At 42.0% G+C, this 20503-nt stretch overlaps 1 protein-coding gene across 1 annotated transcript; it reads left to right on the forward strand.

The window, feature by feature from the left end:
- The first annotated feature begins 3434 nt into the window (after window positions 1-3434).
- On the forward strand, window positions 3435-19324 carry n4bp1 (nedd4 binding protein 1). The gene is made up of 12 exons (XM_035157012.2): window positions 3435-3958; window positions 7573-7800; window positions 8085-8258; window positions 8608-9098; window positions 9756-10116; window positions 10459-10800; window positions 11072-11307; window positions 13926-14056; window positions 14351-14447; window positions 15585-15692; window positions 16492-16593; window positions 16704-19324. The coding sequence occupies exons 1-12, from the start codon at window positions 3647-3649 to the stop codon at window positions 17077-17079; spliced, it is 2958 nt and encodes a 985-aa protein (XP_035012903.1). The 5' UTR covers window positions 3435-3646; the 3' UTR covers window positions 17080-19324.
- Window positions 19325-20503: the final 1179 nt, after the last annotated feature.

Below are 20503 nucleotides of genomic sequence, written 5' to 3' on the forward strand. Positions count from 1 at the left end.
GTCGTGGGGCAACCTGAACCTGACGTCTCGTAAACATGAGGTGAGGCTGCTGCGTTTGGCTCATATATGTTGATCCGTGCACAAATAAAAAACGTCAGCCTCTCTCTTTCAAGTGCTCCTCTGGGGTTATATCTGCTTTTTCATTCATTTTCAAGTGCAACCATGATTTAAGTAATTATTCATAACGATCTCAGACTTAATTCTGCCTTACAGGGATTTACTCCAATATTCAAAACCACTACTACAAAATTCAAGCCACGTGGATTCTGCTGGGTTTTCATTTCACGTGGCGAAGACATTTTAACTGAGTTATTGTCGCCTGCCTATCTGTCACTGTCTCTGTCCATCTCACACACACACACACACACACACACACACACACACACACACACACACACACACACACACACACACACACACACACACACACACACTCACACTAACACACACACACACTCCCACACACACTCTCAGTCATGTGGAATTAAAGAGGAGCATGTGTCGCAGGTCAGCCTCCCTTTCACCTCACAGGTGGTAGACACAGCTGTTACAAACACACATGCTCACATGCTCACACACACACACACACACACACACACACACACACACACACACACACAGGGGTGTACATTGGGAGTTTTCACTGGAGATCCTGCTTTTTATATTTGGACATTTTAATATTTCCACTGACAGTGTTTGACAGCTTAACCTGAGCTTGACATTTATTTATTCCTCCATGTTTGTCTTCTGAATTGTGATGACTTCATCTACTTTCCTCGTGCACAAAGCCACAGGCGGCTTTCCAGCAGATGTGCAGACTGACAGCAGCATCGACTCTGCCAAAGTGACAGTGAATCTAAGCGGTAAAGTACAGAGGTGTAAGTGTGGATATTGCTGTCACCTCTGTCCCTGTCGTTCTCCCTCCGCATGATACAACGCGGTGAACTTTAATAAAGACGATATTCTTTTGATGCATTCGTCTGGACTTCAAATAATGAAAAATATTGATTTGAAACACCTTTAAGTCGATATTACTCTGTCATCAGGGACGGGAACAGGAGGCCATTATGAAGCTTACATCGCCATCTAGTGGATGAGGACAGCAACACTGGCTCTCACAGGCACACTTTATGTATAATAAACATTTATTCTGTTGTTTTTTCTAACTTCATTTGAAGAAAAAGGAAAATATAAAACAAATACACTTAAACATTCTGTGGTGATGATGACCTTGGTGCTAAGAAACGTTCCTGTGCCACAAAGATATGTGTGTGTGTCTGTGTCTGTGTGTGTTTGTGTTACATTCAACCACAAACTGAATATAAAAAGGTGACAACAGATGTTTCTCTGGGCTGTTGTTTTTTTTCACCATCTACTTCTTCCTTCTCTCTCAATCTTATGAACAACACAAAGCTTTTATAATCTTTTATAATCTACTTTTCTGATTCTTTCTGTCTCCCTCTCTTGCTCTTTCTCTAAAGGTTTTTCTTTTACCTTCATTACATCGAGGGCGACATAATGTCTGAAGGTCCAAGAAGAACATGTTACCAAATGGTTGTTTGTTGAGAATGTACAATCCAAACAAAATATTAAAAAATAATAGTTTTATAATTTTTTTTTAAAACAGAATTCAAACAGATGTTCCCAAAAGTAATGTCTGTGGACTTTTTCATGGATTTATTTTAATATACATATGAATTGATTTGTTAGTGATTGAATATGTTCCCGTTATCAACTAAAGCCACTTTATCTTAAAACTGTGGTTCTCTAAAGGGATTATTTGCCAAACGTTCACATTCATAACAGCATAATGAACGATTATAGTTGAGGTTGAATTGCGAAAACAAAATTATAAAATTTGCATCAAAGTTACTTTATGAAGTAAAAAATGTTTTACTTTATGTAAATGAAGGGGAAATTCACTCAGAAACTCTGTAGTGATTCGCCATAAAAATGACAAAAGGAAACGTTGCATAGTTGTAGAACAGGAAATATCTAACTGGACTGGATGACTGTCTGTGCTGCAGGAAATGTTTGTAGTACTCTCTGGCACAGCTCTTTGTTCAGCATTGACAAACACACAAACACACACACACACACACACACACACACACACACACACACACACACACACACACACACACACACACACACACACACACACACACACACACACACACACACACACACACAAAGCGACGAAAGAGAAGCAAGTTCTTCACTTCCAGTGAGTCTTCTCCATGACAATTTATATAAGTTTGTTGTAATTGGCAATACGCAAGATAGATAGACAGATAGATAGATAGATAGATAGACTTTATTGATCCCAAATTGAGAAATGATTGAGTTACAGCAGCATGTCAAGGGCATTGCATATAGAGCGAAGTGGCAATAACACAGATAGGAAGAATTCAAATAAAATATAGAATGTAACGAACATTAAATGTACTAAAAACTGTACATACTCCCTAAGTAGATTGCAGACAATAAAGTACCAGAATACGCAGTAAAGTACTAAAATATAATAGTACAAAGAATAAGCCTATAAACAGATAACAAATAATACAAATAAATTCATTGTATGAAATCTCAATCTACGGTTTGATGTCGTAAGAATGTCGGGGAAAGTCCTGGCTCTTGTCAAACTTGTTTCATGACTCCTTCACTGATAGCACCACATCAGAAAAACAGTAATAGAGCCAGATGTGCCCTTTTTCAAAAAGATATAGTCTCTATTGGATTCAGTTTGTTAATGACGTTTATTGGATGAAAGTTTGGATGCTTCCTTATAAATAGTTGGTCGTTAATAAATTTAGGAAATGTTCTTTAAAATGCATGCAGAAAAGGAAAAAAGGACATAAACACAAACTGATCATTCTGTGTGACGAACATCCAGAAACAGTCTTGCACCTTTTTTGGACTTTGCTCTAACACCAAGAAATTCTAGAAGGGCTCCTGTATGTTTATTATTGATCATATTTTTAAAGAATTTTCATAATTTGGGGGAAATTAGGTATTTGGTTTGGTTAAACCCTTCCCCCAAAAAATAAATGATAAATGCAAAAATATATCAATAATAGACCCTGTTTTATTTTATTTCTGAAAGACCTGTGTGAACCTAATTTCCAAATCATCCCAAAAAAAGGCTGTTAAAACTTTTTATTCAATTCTACAAGATACTTATATGATTGATATGTATATTGTTAAACACCCCTGGCCTTAATGTTCCTGTTTGTTATTGTGTACAACCCCATGTAAACTTGTTTCTTATTTTGTTCCTATATTAAAATTAAAATAATAATAATCATCATCATCATCATCATAATAATAATAATCATATAAATAATCAGGTGGAGCAGGAAACCTCATCCGAAAAAAAGAACACGCTGATAAACATCTGTGGACTCGCCGTCGTGCTTTGATGACGTCATCGCGGGGACTTTCCGGATACGTCACTCGGGGCTTCCGCGTTACGAAGCTAGCGCTACATCCGCGCTCATGTCGGTAGACGCCGTTAAAACGTCGCCGCGTCGCTCCGCAGTTCACGTTAAACACACCATGAAAACGCCGGAGGCTCCCAGCTTCGCCGGCGGGGCCGAGTACTGAGTCGTCGCGGTCCGGAGCGACGGTCCGACCGAGAGGCGGAATGTCAACAACGCGGCCCCTCCTCGGAATGCGACGAGTCACCGAGCTAGCGTGCGCGGAGCAGCCGGGCGGCAGGCTCCCCGCGGCGGGGAGGCAGCAGCAGCAGGACGGCCCCACCGTGGACGAGTTCACGGTCCCCGAGGAGAAGGAAGAGGAGCTGAAGTGCGCCAAGCCCCGGGTGGAGCAGGTTTTCAAAGTGACGTTCACCATCATCGGGCTGCTGGACCACACGGGACAGCCGCACGGCAGCAAGACCTCCCGGCAGATATGGCTGCAGCTCCGGGGGAACAGGGACGACGCGTCCAAGGCGAAGGTGAAGTTACTCAAAGCTGCTTCTCTCCCTTCACACACGTCGACCGGCGGTGGTTCGATGCCCAGTGTCCATGTTGCCTTGTGTCTGGTGAACAGGTGTATCAGGGTCCTGTGATTGTCTCCAGTGTCCTCTGCTTCATCTCAACACTTCACGTCCTCAGAGACACACTGAGCTCACACAGGGGCTTTAATATGTGTGTTATATATATTTACATGTTGTCTATAAAGGGCAGAAACACACAAGGTGTAACTTTGTACAAGTTGCTGCAGCTCAGAGATACAAACAGCTCATGTGGTTCATGTCACAACATCTGCAGCACAAACACGTTTTCTCACAAAACGTCAGAGCTGAGATACCATGAGCTCAGATATAACTTTTAACATGTGTTTTTATAAATGTAAGTCTGTGTTGTCCTTGTCTACAAAGGCTGACACACACACGAGGTATAAGTTTGTTGCTGTAGCAGTTCATGTGGAAGTTATAACATCTGCAGCACAAACACGTTTTCTCACAAAACATCAAGTGTGGAGCAGATGTTTAATGAAAGCAACAGTAGATGTAACGTTCCCAAACTATTTAAACACATTTTACATCATAGATGGACTTTATCAAACTTTATTTACAGTTGATTTAATAATAATAATGACTATAATGATAATTATAAAAAGAAGAAACTGTATTTATTTCAAAAAACTGGTTTACAAAGTGCTTCACGGACATAGAAACAGAAAACGCATGCAATTACAAAACAAGTTAAATCAAGAGACAGTTGATAAAAATGAAGCAATAAAAACAACCCTCTGTTTTAAAAGCAGTAGAATGAGAACAACAATAAGGTAAAGTGGTAAAATAAACAAACATCTAGTTACACAGTTGTGTTTTTATAAGAGCACAGTGAGGTGGTTTGTCTGATAGACAAAGGGAGGTTGTGTGACGGCTGTGAAGGCCTCACCCCCGTCATCTTAGTTTCAAAATGATGTTTAGTTTCATTATTTTGCGGCTGCTGAACATTTGGATGAAGTCACTCAATGTCTCTTGCTGCTGCTTTTAATAGTTGATTAAGGTCAAACTCAGCTCAGTTTGATTCACTCACTTTCATTTTCCCATAACAGGTCTGCGTTGTGGCGTCAGGACTAGACACTAGAATGACAGTCAGTAGAGCGCGTTCTTCTGTCAGGTCCCAACAGTCCCACACTCATAGATATCACTTACCTTTATATTCATAATAGACGAAAAAATGTTTTATCCCTTAGAATCTGTTTAGTAGTTTTTTGGTGTAATCTTGCTGACAAGCGACCTCCATGTCGGAGGTAACGAAAATCGCCAAGATGTGAAAAAGTCATGTTCAAATTGGCAGAATACATTTCTTTAGGGCTGCGACTTATCGGTTAATCTGCCGGTTATTTTCTCAATAAATGGATTCATTTTTTAGTTATATCATATCAAAAATAAATAGTTTCTACTGACCAGTCGCCAAAAATATTCACCTCAGTCAGTTTAATGTATGACAAGAAAAGCTTTAAGCCTCACAACTGAGAAGATGGAACTGGCAAACTTTTCAAATTCTTTGTTACAAAAAATACTCAAATTAATATTGGATCATCAAAATAATTGACTCGGATCACACATTCACAGTTGTTACATTACATTACGTTTCATTTAGCTGACGCTTTTATCCAAAACGACTTACAATAAGTTGTCAGGGCTAATTTTGGATTCACTATCTAACTTCTGCATGGCGACTGAGACAGGAATGGAACTACCAACCCCTCTGGTTAATGGACGACCCGCTTTGAGCCGCCACAGCAGATGTAGATTAAAGTGAAGATCCAATCTTTGTTTTTTTTTCACTTTCTTTAACTATGTTTTATAATAAAAATATAATTTAGGTTATCAGACTGCTAACCTATATTTCTACTATAAGACCTAAGCAGTCATGACATGTTGGACAGTTTGGCGTTGGCGGAGGTGTTTTTCTTGTCTTTAACTGATGATGATTTGAAACGCAGCTGTCAGTTGCAGTCATCTAAACCCGAGATCTATTTGGAAATCATACATTTTGCTTACCCATGCAAAGCAGCGGTCTATATCTGTTGATTTTTATTTCTATGTGATTTCCCGTACACGAGAATTGGTCACACTTCTGTATCTCGTGACATGAGTCTCACTTTGGTGCGTAAGTCTGCAACCAGCTGTTCCGGGCTCTGCCAGTCAACCGCGAGTGTGATGCCGAGAACGACATTTCACCGTCGGCCTGTGCGACTCATAATGAGGATTCCACACGAGTCAAACGTGACTTTCTGCATAGCCATACCATCCTAAAGATTGGGAAATCACTGCTGTAATCCCCATGAATGGCTTTCCAGTAATCTAGTTTCTTAAGGGTTAAGTAACCGTGACAGAAGGGCTGCACATGATTGAACATCAGTCATAATTGAGTCTGCCACAGATTGCTGTTACTTCTCAGAGCGTCGACATGTGGATGATATAAAGCTGTTTGACTTACAGAAGAAGAAATACAGTTTTTAGTTTAATTGGCTGAAGTTTGGGTTTTTTATAATCTTCTGCTTTGTAGTGTTTTGTGGCTTTGACTAAACAGAGGGGCAGTTGACTAAAGCTGCTTTCAGACGTGCTCTAGACAAATTTAGCAAATTTTCCGGGGAGACTTTATGCCGGAACGCAAATGTCCGAGTCATTAGCGCCGGACATTTTCCGGAACTTTTCCCGCCTGTCCCCTGGTAAAATCTCACGTGCTTGTAACGTTATCAACACACATTTTCCAGACATTTTCCTGCTGTATTCTCACATGGGCTCACTCTGATATTTTCCGTTTTACCAGGGGGCTGCCCGGAAAAGTTGTAGAAAATGTCTGAAGCAACTGACTCGGGACATTTGCGTTCTCACTCACTGCCCCTTTGGAAAATGTCTGGCAGCTTTAATCTGTAACCTCGTATAAAACCTGTCTTTAAACTATTCTCTTTGTGAAAGCTTTTTAAGTTCTTACCGAGAACATTTAACCTCATGAACCACGCCAGACATAATCATACTGTATTATTTATACTTACTGAATGCCACCTTTCTATTTTTACTTCTAGTCATTAAAAACCTGCACGTAAGTACGAGGAGAACTTGACAGCAGATTTGATAATTGCAGGTCCAGACGCACTGGAAACTCCATCTCATTTGTTTCTTTTTGAAAAGCCTCACCCAAGTATCTACTACCTGATTCTCTATCAAGTCTGAGATCAGTTCTTTCTTTTTTTTACTCCCAATGAGTCATCGTTGAGTCATTTAATATTCTTGGTTCTTTTCTTTTCTACACGTTCACTCTAAAAATATGTGACACATCCACCTGGATCTGATTCATCCAAACTTTGTCACAGTGAGGAGATTCCCTGAATCAATGAATAGTTTAGTTTCAGCACGTCACCTGTCAACGTGTCACGAGTTAAGAAGTCTATTGAATTAGCAGCAGTTGAGAAACTACAGTTTCTTCTACTTATACTTGGATTACCTATTACAACCTGCTGTTGTTTTGCTTATTAAACACATCTTCACTGCTTTATTAGTCCGATGATGTAAATTAATTATAGCTTCTTCTTCTCATTGTGCAGGAATATGTGCGAGGACTTTGTGACCCAGAACTGCAGAAAGAGGAGCGGTACCCCGTGGACATGCACTGTATCTTTGCTGGTGCCCGCGGCCTCTTCCTGGACAGGCTCATACGGGACACGAGTGCCGAGGTTCAGGTGCCAGAGCCGGGTCGCCTGCGGCTGGTGGGCCAGGCCGAGCCTGTTGTGATGGCGCAGAGCAGAGTTCAGCAGTTTGTAGCACTATTCCAGGTACGAGCCCTGATAATCAGTCACCTCACACACTTTCACTATTCAGCAGTTTAACCTAAATGATGGATGGATGGATGGAAATGTTGGGACCTGAGAGCTTAATTGTCAGTAATAGGTTTTTGAAAACATCACCTAGGAAATTGCAATGGGCATTTTCACTTAAAATTTACATTTCATAAATCATTATATATTTAATTGATACAAAATAAGGAAGATTGATGGATAATGGAAATATGCAGCACCGTGTGGCATCACATCTCGTTCTCTGTGTTTGTGTTGTCCAGGAGAAGCGAAGTCTACCTGGTGACAGAGAGCCTGCGGTGAAACGAGCGTTCAAATCCTTCGTTGAGGAACGAGATGATAAATACACGATGGAGCTTCTTCTGCTGCCCAGTGCCCTGAAGGAAGAGTTACTGGGACTGGCTCACAGCCCCACCAGCACAAACACATCCTCACTGGTTAGTGGAGGCGTCTTTAATGTCATTTATTATTATAGTACAGCGTGTGTTCTTTTAGTGGTCATCCTCACACAGTAGAAAAGGTTTTCCAGATGCATCTAGTGTTGTTTCAGTTTGGAAAAATTTTTCCACAATTAAAATTTATTTTAACTTTTAAAAATCAAATGGTTCAATATAAGTGGGTTAAACTTTTATTTTTAGTTTAGTCGCCATTTACCATGCCATGAAAACCACGCTGGAAAAACCTAAGTACTAAATGCAACATAACCATGGGAAGTGTTGGTGTTTAAGAGCAGCTTTGACTATACTTTCCTATCTGAGGTGGTTGGCATTTTCTTTCCTCAACCAGACTCTGCATCTCAGCACGGCGGAGGTCGACCAGGACCGCTCGCAGAGCAACACGCCAGTGACGGAGCTCTCCAACCGCATCTTGGACACTAGCTTTGAAGAGAGAGGGGCCACGGTGGGATCTGTCGGCGGAGCCGGGAAAGCGGGAGGAGGGATAGGTTTAGGTGCCGAGACCGTCCTGCTCAACGGCACTCGGCCCTCACACAAGCGGCGCTCGTCTGAGAGCGAGACTCGGGACACAAAGAGACAATACTCTCTGGAGCGGAGAGACGAGTCGCCAGAGAGAGCGAGAGAGCGACAGAGGGACAGAGAGGGCCGGGGCGCGAGTGGCAGCTGTAGATCCAAAACGCCCTCGGCCTCATCGTCTCTCTCCTCCTCTGCTAAAGCAAACACAGTCGGGCCGATCATGCTGGACTCCAGTGAAGGCATCTCAGACGAGGGAGAGGCAGTCAGCCCGGAAACCAACCTCCGCTGCCTGGTCAATTTCTTCAGGTAAGAGTCAAAACAGTTTCAAGTCTTTGCTGATGATTCTGTTATTAATATGTCAGGTCTATGAGCCTGATGACATGAATTATGTTGCTTGTTGAATGTTCTATCTTCTCAAATATGAATTTGTGTTCTTGGTCGGACCAACCAAGACTTTTGATTAAGTAATTTAATAAAGTTAAAAAGAGATCAGAATGTTTAACTGTTTTCAGTTTTTTTTACTAACTAAATAATTAATTGTTTTAATTATCAGCAGATGAGTTGCTACGAATAAAGTTCAGTGTAACAGGCAGAATCAACTGCGCTGTGTAAAAATAGATCCTAAAGTTCAGCCGAAGCTAATATGAAGCTTCAGACTGGATCAGTCAAAACAAGTACAACATTTCCCTTTGTGTTTCACAGTGTAGTGTTTCCAGGCTGAGCAGCAGCGGTGGCACCTAAACAAACAAGTTTTCTTTAACGGTCGTTCATCCTCGTATCACAATATTTTTTCTCACTGGCCATATTGCAAAAAGTAGTGCAACAAAACACGCACCGTAAATATAACATATAACATAAAACTGGGCAAAAAAGGCTGTAACTATAGAAAATAGTTTTATTTTATCTCGTCACAGTCACTTATCATGCTGCAAATTAAAACATGTTAAAACTAAATGTCTCCAGGACCATGGGTTACCAGCAGGACGTGGTGGAGCGTATTGTCAAGGAGACAGGACAGACTGAGGATACCTTCCTCGTCCTGGAGAAGATCGTGGAGGAGACCAAGCGGTGTGAGGAGGGCTCAAAAGGAGGCGACAAAGAGAGATGGCCCACCTCCATACGCTCCTCGGACACGGCGTCCTCCTCGTCCTCGTCGTCCTCGTCCTCTACAGCCTCTCGTCTCAGAGACAAGGAGCTCAGCAGAGCGCTGGTTGACCCAGGCAGGTCTAAAGAGAACATTAAGCCCAACCAGCACGGGAGCAGCAGCAGCAATGGACTGGGCCACCGGAGGCAGTGCAGCGGCAGCGAGACGAGCACTCAGCAGGTATTTCACTTCTTAGAGACCTTGTTAGTTCATTTTTATTTTTTCTCCTTTGATAGAAGAACAAAAACTGAATCAGACCACAGGATTATCTGTTGCGACATGATAAACTTTAAAATGACTCGTCATCACTTGTGAAAGTTGTGTCACCTCATGTCACCTTAACATCTGTCGTAACCCATTTTATCATCCATCTTAACTCTGATCTCTACATCTCCTCATTTCCAGTAAACCGCTTCATATCTTATGACTCCTCTAATTGGTTCATCACATGAAACAATGACGTGGTTAATCTATTTCAGTTTTAAATGGTTTTGTGCCTGATTAATGACAATCTAATTTCAGGCAATCACAATCAAGAGGAGCTCCAGTGCTCAAGGAGGAGCAGGAAACTATGAGGTCATTACCATTGTCGACGACGATGATGTCATCCTCTCGGATACCAAAACAGCAGACGGCAGTATGTCCCGTATGTTCGCGGCACAACTCGACACCCACTCGGGATCCAGAACAGATTATCTGGCTCGGGGAGTGGGCGGCGGGAGTGGCGTCTCTCAGAGGGACTACCTGTCCAGGGGCGGGACTCAGACTTTAGGAGGATTGGTGAAAGTCGAGAGTGTGACGGCGCTGCGCAGCACGCCTCAGTGGCTGGCGGCCACCACCACCTCCCTGGCGTCGACTCCCAGTGTAGGTATTAACCTAAAGTCCCCCCCTCCACTTCAAACAGTGTTTTGTGTATCGTCACTTTAAACATTCCTGTCGTGGAACTAAAAGGTTTGGGCATAATCATGTTTAGATAATTAACTTACAGTAATCTAGTCTGCTTACAGTGTCTTTCAATGCATGAAAACATACCAAAAAATGACCCCTACTGCTTCCTACAACTGTAAACTGTCATAAGCTGAAGTTTTTTGTTAAATTTATTAATTTCCAACTCTTGACCTCTTGTCCTCCTCAGTCAGCTCAGTCCATCAACCGGCCCTCGGCCTTTCCCTATCAGACCATCGGCCACATGGGCTTTCACGGGGGCTTGGCCAAGAGCCCTCCAGCAAACGACCCCCCTGCGCCTCCAGTGACCGGTCTGGGTCGTTTTCATCAGTCGCTGAGGACGCCCTACACCCTGAAGCTGCCGAATGAGCCGGGGCGTCCAGAGCTCAGACACATCATCATCGATGGCAGCAATGTGGCTATGGCGTGAGTCTACTCGCGCGCGCGCACACACACACACACACACAGAAACCCTTGCGTTTACTGGAACATGTTAACCCATAAGTTCCTCTCCAGTAATCCCCCATAGTTTCCTCTGAACATTACGAAAATAAAATACCAGGTAAAGGCAGAGTATGACAGTAAAAGTCGTAGCACATTGCTCTGACTCTTGCTCTGCTCTTCTTGAATTTTTTCGTCACTCTCTGCCGATGTGTCATCACAGTTTTCATTCCAGATGACCTTCCCTCGAACTCTCACTTTTACCATCACTTCCTTTCATGTTCTATTCCCCTTCCTCTCTCCCCCACTCGGCCTTTACCAGAAGTACGCTGGAGCTGAAAAGCTTTCATCAGTATTACATTTAGTTAGAAATACTAAGTTTGACACACAATTATGTGTTGAAAGGACTTTTTTTGTCTTTCCACTATCGCCAGTATGTTTGCTTGTTGTGGGAGCTGTTGGGTTTCTCTAGAGTTGTAAGGTCTCAACCTGACTGTGTAAAGAACATCGTGCCATCCGGCGCAGATCCAAATAAAAATCTGGATCTAGTGAATTTAAATGCGCTTTCATAAGAGGACTGTTATGAGCTCCTTTCTAGTTTTAATTTAAAATGGCCGCTGCTGCTTTAAATTATAATTGATGTTCTCAGTGCAGGTTTGAGAATCAGGATATGATCTTGATCCTGATCTCGACGGAGGTTGTTCGGACACGTAAAGTTGCTCTGAAGAGCTCAGGTTACATCCAGATTTCCATGGTGATATTACTGGTTGCATAATCTTTGCCCAGTGTGGTGTCATTCATCACTTTCTCTTTCAACTGTTGGAATTTCCCCTTAGTTTGCATTGCAGCTCTGACCCCACAGCCGAAAATGTTCTTGCTCTGTCGTCTGTATGTGTGTGTTTGTGTGTTTGTTTGCACATATTCTTGACTGTTGATATAAGTGTGACCTTTCCACCTTGTTGTTTTGTGTCGGTAAAATGAACGTCATGTCACAGACGTTTATTATCAGCTGTCTGCACTGCACACGTACTGGAATGGTGTTTGTCGTTTTCCACAGTGAGTCAGTACTACAGACTGAGTCAGTATCATCGACTGTAGATCGAGATTGAAGATGCGTCTCCTCTTCTAATATGACACAAATCATCTTGGTCCCTGTCCCGTCGGCATCAGACAGTTTCCAGTGACCTATCCCTTTACTGTTGCTAAATATTTTGCGTATCAAGCAGCTACTGTGGCCGTTCTCTGCTTTACCACATGTGAGGCCAGATTGCTGAACAGGATAATCGAAAAAGGGAAGTAGCCAGCGCAGAAGTAACTGACAGAAATTCACATGACAAGGAAGAGGAAAGAAAAGTGAACAGAAGCTTCATTCATTTACAAGTTGTTGTTTTTGTTTTGGGGGGGGGGGGGATTCTATTTTTATTATAAATTAAGCAAAGTGATGACAGCTGCGTTTTCTTGCAACTTAAATGCTTCAAACGATGCTTAGAAAAATCAGTATATCAATATATAAAAAAAGTTGCTCTCTGCAGGGTTTTGAGGCTTATTAATGTGGCGCAGATTAATTTAACAAATGCACACAAGGCCTTCAAATGCACTGACAACCCCACCTCCTGTTTGTTTGTTTATTTAGTAAGTGTTGTGTTGTGGGTCTGCGGCTCGCTTCCTGCTCCGGTGATGCCGGATGATCTCGGGGAGTTTCTCGTCTCTGTTGTTGGAGATTTTCTGGTTTTGAGGTTTTCTGCTGTAGCTACCATGCTGTTGTATTACAGCCGTCTGACGTGCGCGTACACGCTGTTCACGTCACTATCAACAATCTGGGTCAGGCGACGGTGTGTGGTTGTTTGGGTGCTGTTTTGTTGTGAGTGCTACAGGGCTCCTGTTGCCATGGAGACCATTGAGAGTCAGTTTGAAGTCAGGTGCTGTCCTGCTTATTATATAATAAGTAGACTTGGCTGCATTATTATGATTTCAGAGCTTTATATTTTCTCTTAATTTTCTTTTTTTGTTGTTGCTTTTGCTCATCCCATAATACCCAGAGGTTTTTAATGCATTATAAATATTGACCCTTTTTGTACCATTTTATTTTAGTGTCAGAATTCAGACTGTGAAATGAATGCATTGGTGAAGAGCAGTGGAACAGTCAAGTATTTGTGGTTTGTACAGGACACTTTGTTCAGTCGCACTGTGCAATGTGTTGCATGCGGTTCATTATCTGTTGTGCAATGCTACAGCTGTTGGTGGTTGCGTTGTTTGGGGGGGGGGGAATCCAAATCCAGTATCCAATCAACTTAAAGGATCAAGTCTAAATCTTTTCAGTCCCTTATCAAGCAGTTTAGCTTTGAAAAACTGCAGTTAATTCAAATTATATGGAGACCGTGAAGGGACATAGAAAGAAAAATGATGGTTGTTGGGGGATTAGAAGCCGGTGATGATGTGTTGATTATTGATTAATATTGATCCTTCTTACAAACCACTTATACCTTAACTTAAATCTATTTTTATCCAGTCATGAGACACTCTACTGCTGTTAAGTGTATTTTTCATTTTGTCTGTTTCTTGCTCTGATCCTCGTCTCTGACTGTGTCGCTCCTCTTCTCCAGTCACGGCCTTCATCGGTTCTTCTCCTGTCGAGGCATAGCCCTGGCTGTGGAGACATTTTGGAGGCGGGGCCACAGAGAGATCACGGTATTTGTCCCCCAGTGGCGTCAGAAGAGAGACAGATTCACAACAGGTACGACAACAATGAGCTGCAGGTGTTTGAGCAAAGTGTCTTTCGTTGTTTTGGCTCCAGGGCTGACTCTAGTGTGAAATGAAGAAGATGTTCAACTTTTTATATTTGATCAAAGGCAAACATTGAATCTGACAGTTACATCCAGAGTCCATGTACACAACTAAAACAAACCGCTGGAGTTATTGACATTAATAAGTTACACCCTCTTCGAGCACGCAGAATCCAAACAAACCTTATTGTGTGTGTGTGTCAGTCTCATGTAACAGGGATTTAACTGTTGTTACGTTATTACAGAGCAACATTTTCTAAACCAGCTGGAAGACCTGAGGCTGCTCTCCTTCACGCCGTCCAGAGAGGTCTGTGGTCAGAGGATCTCCTCTCACGACGACAGGTACACACCCACACCCTTAACAAATATGGCCCTTTTCAAAACACAGTTACACGGTGCTTCATAATAAGCAAGATAGCAAATCAATGGTTAAATTCAAATGAACAAACTGCTCAGATAAAATGATGAAATGGTTTCCAGTGGTGCGAAGAAGGGACTAAAAGATGAAACTGATTCTAACACTGACGGCATAAGTTCCTGGATCATTTCCTCTGGTCCCTTTCGCTTTTAACCTCGTCTCTGGATCAGTGAGAAAACCTCTGACGGAGGATCTCAAGCTACTCGAGCGTTCATACAGGATGAAAAAAGATCTAAAACATATTCAGGATCGAGGACATGAAGGTTCTTAAGAGGTGCTCAACAAGATCTTAATATCAACCGGTGAAACTAAAACAAAGTTTTTTTTGAGCAAGGCAAATGTTTTCATTAAAGCAGTCATTTTATAGAGACAGTGACCAGCTTAGAACCTTTTCATATCCAGTGATGCAGATACAAGAGATTCAATCATAAACCAGAAGGTAAAAGCCGGGGATTGTTTTGTTCTTTTGGATATTTTGGTTCCATATTCAGCTTGTTTCCTCCGACATGAATATCTCACACCGTGTCATCTTCTCAATCGTCTAAGTCTACATCCACAGGACTACATTTTATTGTTATAACGCAGCACTGCTGCTACGTTTACACCTGCCACACGGCTCCAGTGTTTTTGAGCACCTGAAAATGAGAAGTTTGAAAACGTTGCTGGCCACATTTTTGGTTGAAAAACTCCCGGGCTGATTTGAAGTATGAACAGTCAGTCACACACATCCCCATGAAATACCATTTAAAAATGAAAAACGTATCAGTATGGATGTTGCCACACTGTATTTACATAAAGACATGAATTAGAACACTAACTAGATTTAAAGGATGTTTGGTTTTTAAAAATGACTGAAATCATGATGTACTTCTGTGGTCAGCAGCTCTATCAGTCCTAGTTTAGGAGCATTTCGTGTGAGGGATTAGTGAAGTACCTGAACCTCATCCTGACTCAGCCCACAGGCCGCTCCTCTAGCTGGGGATTCACATCTGTGGACTTTGAACAAAGGGAAAATCCTGATTACCTAATGCACACACACACTCACTCTCTCTCTTTGTCAGGTTCCTGCTCCACCTCGCAGAAAAAACAGATGGGATCATTGTTACCAACGACAACCTGAGGGACTTTGTCGACACCTCGGACACCTGGCGGAGGATTATTCAAGAGAGGTGACGGCACGTTACGTGTACACGACTCAATTAGTCATTCACTTACACAGCCCATTACACAACCTGATACTGGGAAGTCCACAGAGACAAGCAATCCAAGCAAAACCCCGTTTGACCACAATGAGGCAGAGATTTTCAGAATTGTACTTTTACAAATGAGAGAGTAGAAACACAATAAAATATTACAAATAAATGAATGAAATTATTGCGTTGACAATAACAGCGACTCACAGATACATAATTTTCACGTCCAGGAATATTCAGATAAGATCATTTGGCTCGTGAAATGACAACATCATCATCGCAATCGTTGTAAATTTAGAATGTGTAGGTTTTTTTAGTCATATAAAGTTTTCTTGGTTTAAGTCATACAGCACACGTCACCAGGGAATGGAGACAGAGACTTGACGAGTTTTCTGTGAGACTGTGGCGCCCTCTATTGGTTGTTAAGCAGCTTTTCAGATCCCAGTGTGTGACGTGAGGATTTGTTTCTGCAAAACAAAACTGTAGCTGTTTAAAACACACTGGCTCCTACCAGCAGTTCTGAACAGCACGGAAATGTGGTGATTGGTTAAAATTCCCAATCACTACAAAAACTATGGAGAATAAATAACCAAGATATTGTTTAAATTTCTGTAAATTCTTGAAAGTGACACATGAACTCATCTGCTCGGAGTTTGTGCTGATCGTTCATCGATAGAGAGATGAGAGAAGAAAATAAAGATTTTATATTCTTATACTTATTTTTAAATTCTACTGTTAAATGTACATCTTTTTTAATTGTCCTTGTGATTGACAGGTTGCTTCAGTTCACGTTTGTGGAGGACCACTTCATGATCCCTGACGACCCTCTGGGTAAAAACGGACCTCACCTGGACGTCTTCCTGCGAAAAGAGAACAGGTGTGTGAGGCCGGAGCTCAGAGGAAACCTGTGACCTCTCTTTGTATGATCGTAAACACATGGAAGTCTCAGTGTCATGGTCTTTAACAAACTCATCCTTTTCCTCTCAGGAGAGCTGCAGTCACCCCGCCCCCTCAGAGACCCTCAGACCTGCGGCCGACCAGCCAGCAGCAGCAGCCGGTTTACGTCCAGGCCCTGCACTCCGCTCCTCGACCCCCCGCCTCCATACCCCGGCCTCCTGACTGCCTGATGCCCCACCCCACAGCGCACTGGCCCCACTCCGGTCCCCCTGAATGGCACCCACCACGCCGCTCCCCCTCCCCGTCACCCGCGCCTCCGCCCCAGCGATCCCCGGGGGAGACATCGGAGCTGAAGAGGAAGCTGTACGACATCTTCCCCGACCAGAAGCAGCGGATCGACCGCATCCTCAGCGACAACCCGTACATGAGAGACCTGAACGCCCTGTCTGGGCTGCTGCTGGGATAAATGACTGTGCAGTGAGAATCACACACAACGCAAACACTCACCTGCAAGGACATACGTTCATGTGTCAGCCTAAATATAATTTATTTTGCCATCTTCCAGCCTGGAGGACATTTAAAGTTTTTTTTTTTATATATATTATTATTTCACATTAAGATTGATCATCAAACTAGCTGCTACTGGCAAAGAGTATTTTTGGGGATGTTTTCCTTTTTCTCTCTCTCCCTCCACAAGAACAACACTGAACGATCAAAAGTGTTAATTCAACATTGTTGTCAAGCAGAAAAATCCAAATCCAGAGGTTCCATGAATGTGGGACAAACACCAGGAGGAAACGTTTTGGACCAAAAGTGTTGACCTGGTCTCGTGGGTCAGCGGCTGCAGCTCGTGATCAGCTTCTTTCTCCAACACCTCATTAAACCATCAGACTTTCGACACCTCTCACACACTCAGAGCTTTATCTCCATCAGATTATCGACACTGGCAGGTTTTTGCATGTTTTCAGCACACGACGTCCGCTCACACTGTCGGGCAGCAGCAGGGTATTGAACCTGACGTGAGTTAACCATGTCAGACGTTCAAGGGTTCAACATCAACAAGGGAAATGTTTAAAAGTACCGCGCTTAAAACTTAATCTCCTCGACGACGCCTTTACTGGTTCAGTTCAACGAGGACGGCGGTGGTGTCCTTCATCAGAGAAACATGTCGGGATGATGAGATCATTAGCTTTACCTACAAATGATCATTTGTGTAATTATTGGACAGAAATGACACAGAAGCAACTTTGATTACAAAAGCAGAATAATTACATATAATCTAACTAAAGAAACGCACTTAGGCTTGTTATGGGCCATTATTTTGAGGCTGTATAGATGGGTAGTAACAGCAACCTGTATTTTTTTATATAGATTATTATTATTATTTCAGAAATGGCTCACTTATTGTACATATCCAGGCCGAGGTCGTCTCGTTTATTGAATCACTGCCCATCTCTACGCCCTCCGAATGTTTCCTGTATTTTCGGACCTGGCTCAATCTAATAAGCTTTTATTATCTCCTCCCTCCACAGTCAGTGTGACACAAACTTTTTTAAGAGACCGTTTCTTCTTCTCAGTGAGGATTTTGCTTTTTAAATTGTTCCCTCGCCTATAGGTGACATTTTTTCGGCCGGACATTTGTCATTTAGAGAAACCTTCTCAATGTTCAATTGAAATGTTCGATAAATTTGAGAATCAGCTCGATGAGAAAAGCCCCTGAGCTCATGTTCTCCTTCACGAGAGACGTATTCTCTCGTTAAACCTGACGTTTGAAGCCGAACTCAGGCGCTGAACCAGCAGTTGCTGCTCAGATAAACTGTTTCTGAACATCGCTTCAACAGGAATTTGAGTTCAAGTTCAATTACAGAATGAGTTGTTCAGGTTTGAGTCGCCATCCAACAGTGTTTCCAGGAGGATGCAGTTACTAGTTCTTCATCAGCGTTTTGTTCCGAGATACTTTGCAAGTTATTGGTCTTTACTCACACGTGCTTCTGACCTTGGATGGAAACAAACACTACAAGAGTTTAGGATTTAATCTTTTTGTTGATTGAATGAAATGGCCCCTTTTTTAAAAAAAATTTCGGTTTCTCACCCCCAAAATCCAGCAAACACCCCATTTTTATTTTAACTTGCATTTGTAATTAGTGTTAATAGCTGAATTCAAACCACTGAAGGTGAATAACGATGTAGTGAGTTTAACACTGTGCCACTGACGAATCTTCAGAAAGCTTGTAGTGTTTTTCTACCCTCACACAGCCTGAGAACGTGGGGCTGCGGCATCTGAGTTTTGTATAATACAAACACTTTATCTCCTTGTAAGAAAAGAATCTGCACAAAAATCTTCACAAGGTGTCAAACGGTTCTGTTCATACTTGCTTTGTTGTTGTTGTTGTGAGGAATCACTGAAGGACTTTTATTATTATATTTCTTAGGTGTATATTCATTCTTCTTTTTCTTTTTTGTAAATACAAGCATTTTTTGGCTGCAGTGCACATATAGTTTTATGTATGTGGAAAACAAAACTGAATAAAACGCAGCAGTTCCCATAAACTCATGTTTGCATGGTTGGACAGTGTTGACTGTTTATCCTCCTGTTCTGTCACCTACAGCGTTTCACTTATTGTTTTCTCTGAATCAGTTTTTGTGGGGCAACGTTACTGTGATGGCCAAAAATTTTGTATAAAGTATTAAAAACGAACACTTCAAACATTTTGGGAATCGTGCCTTTTTGCTTTTATTGTGTATCAGAGGAAATCGGACAACTCGATGTTAGCAAGTTAGCTTAGCTGCTTAGTTTAGCTTCAGGAGGTTGCTAGTCATTGGTCAAGAAAGAGTCCAGCACAGAAACACAGATGGACGACGACGCAGTGTTTTCATATGATTACTTTATTGTGAGTTTTGATTCCATGTGGGCGCCAGGATGCAGCTGATAGAAACTTCGCTCCCTGGCTCTGACTGCATGTTCGTGTCAGTGAACTCACACTTTCACTTCTGCCAGTTACTCACTAGAGGTCAGTGCACGTTAAGCTGGAGCCGGTAGAGGAATAAGGTTTTATTGATTCATTGTGATTTCAACTGCACCTTCACATCGACACGTATCTGAGACGTCACATGTTCAACAAGTCAGACCAGTGCATGAAAAAGCCAGATTGTAGAATAATTTAACAAAATGTAATGTTGCTTTAATCCTGTTTCCACAGCCATAACCATGTGTTTACCATCGTTACCGAGGCAACAAAAGTCCTTTAACCATTTGTACATAATTAGTTTTTCTTGCTACCTCTGCCATAACAATATAACCTTGATTACATGTTTTTTATTTTATTCACTACTTATTATGGTTCCCGTGACGATTCAGGTCCAGGACACGTGTCACCGCTACATTCCTGTGGCTTGTATTCTTGTAACCATGACAACGAAGGTCTGGTACAACCGCCGTCAGTTCTGCCCACATGACCTACATGGTGGTTTAGGTTGGAGCTGACTGAATAGAACATTTATATTAACTCAACAAGGGGATATTAAATAGTTCCTCTAGTTTTCTTAATGACTTCTTTTTCTGTGATTGACGTGTCCCTGACTTTACTGTAAAGTTTGCTGCACCTGTTCAACTCAGATTAACTTTGACCTTTTCAGAGTTTGGAGCCTTAATAGAAAATCTGAAAATATCTGTTTGGTGTGACGGACCTTTGACTATTTGGCATTACTTTTTTATTATTCACCATAATGTCAAAAGGTAACACATGGAAGAACATGATATACTTACACAGCTCTATATATATATATATATATATATATGATATATATGTATGTATGTATGTATACGCACCCACAGACAGGATTGAGGAATTGAGGTGATATATACACACATATACAGACATACACACAAA

The sequence above is a fragment of the Hippoglossus stenolepis genome, chromosome 5 (genome assembly GCF_022539355.2).
Source record: "Hippoglossus stenolepis isolate QCI-W04-F060 chromosome 5, HSTE1.2, whole genome shotgun sequence".
NCBI classification, from domain to species: domain Eukaryota; kingdom Metazoa; phylum Chordata; class Actinopteri; order Pleuronectiformes; family Pleuronectidae; genus Hippoglossus; species Hippoglossus stenolepis.

Coding starts and splice junctions, on each gene's coding strand:
- n4bp1 (XM_035157012.2), top strand. CDS start 3,647: ATGTCAACAACGCGGCCCCTCCTCGGAATGCGACGAGTCACCGAGCTA. Junction 3,959..7,572: donor ACGACGCGTCCAAGGCGAAG/GTGAAGTTACTC, acceptor CTCATTGTGCAG/GAATATGTGCGAGGACTTTG. Junction 7,801..8,084: donor AGTTTGTAGCACTATTCCAG/GTACGAGCCCTG, acceptor TGTGTTGTCCAG/GAGAAGCGAAGTCTACCTGG.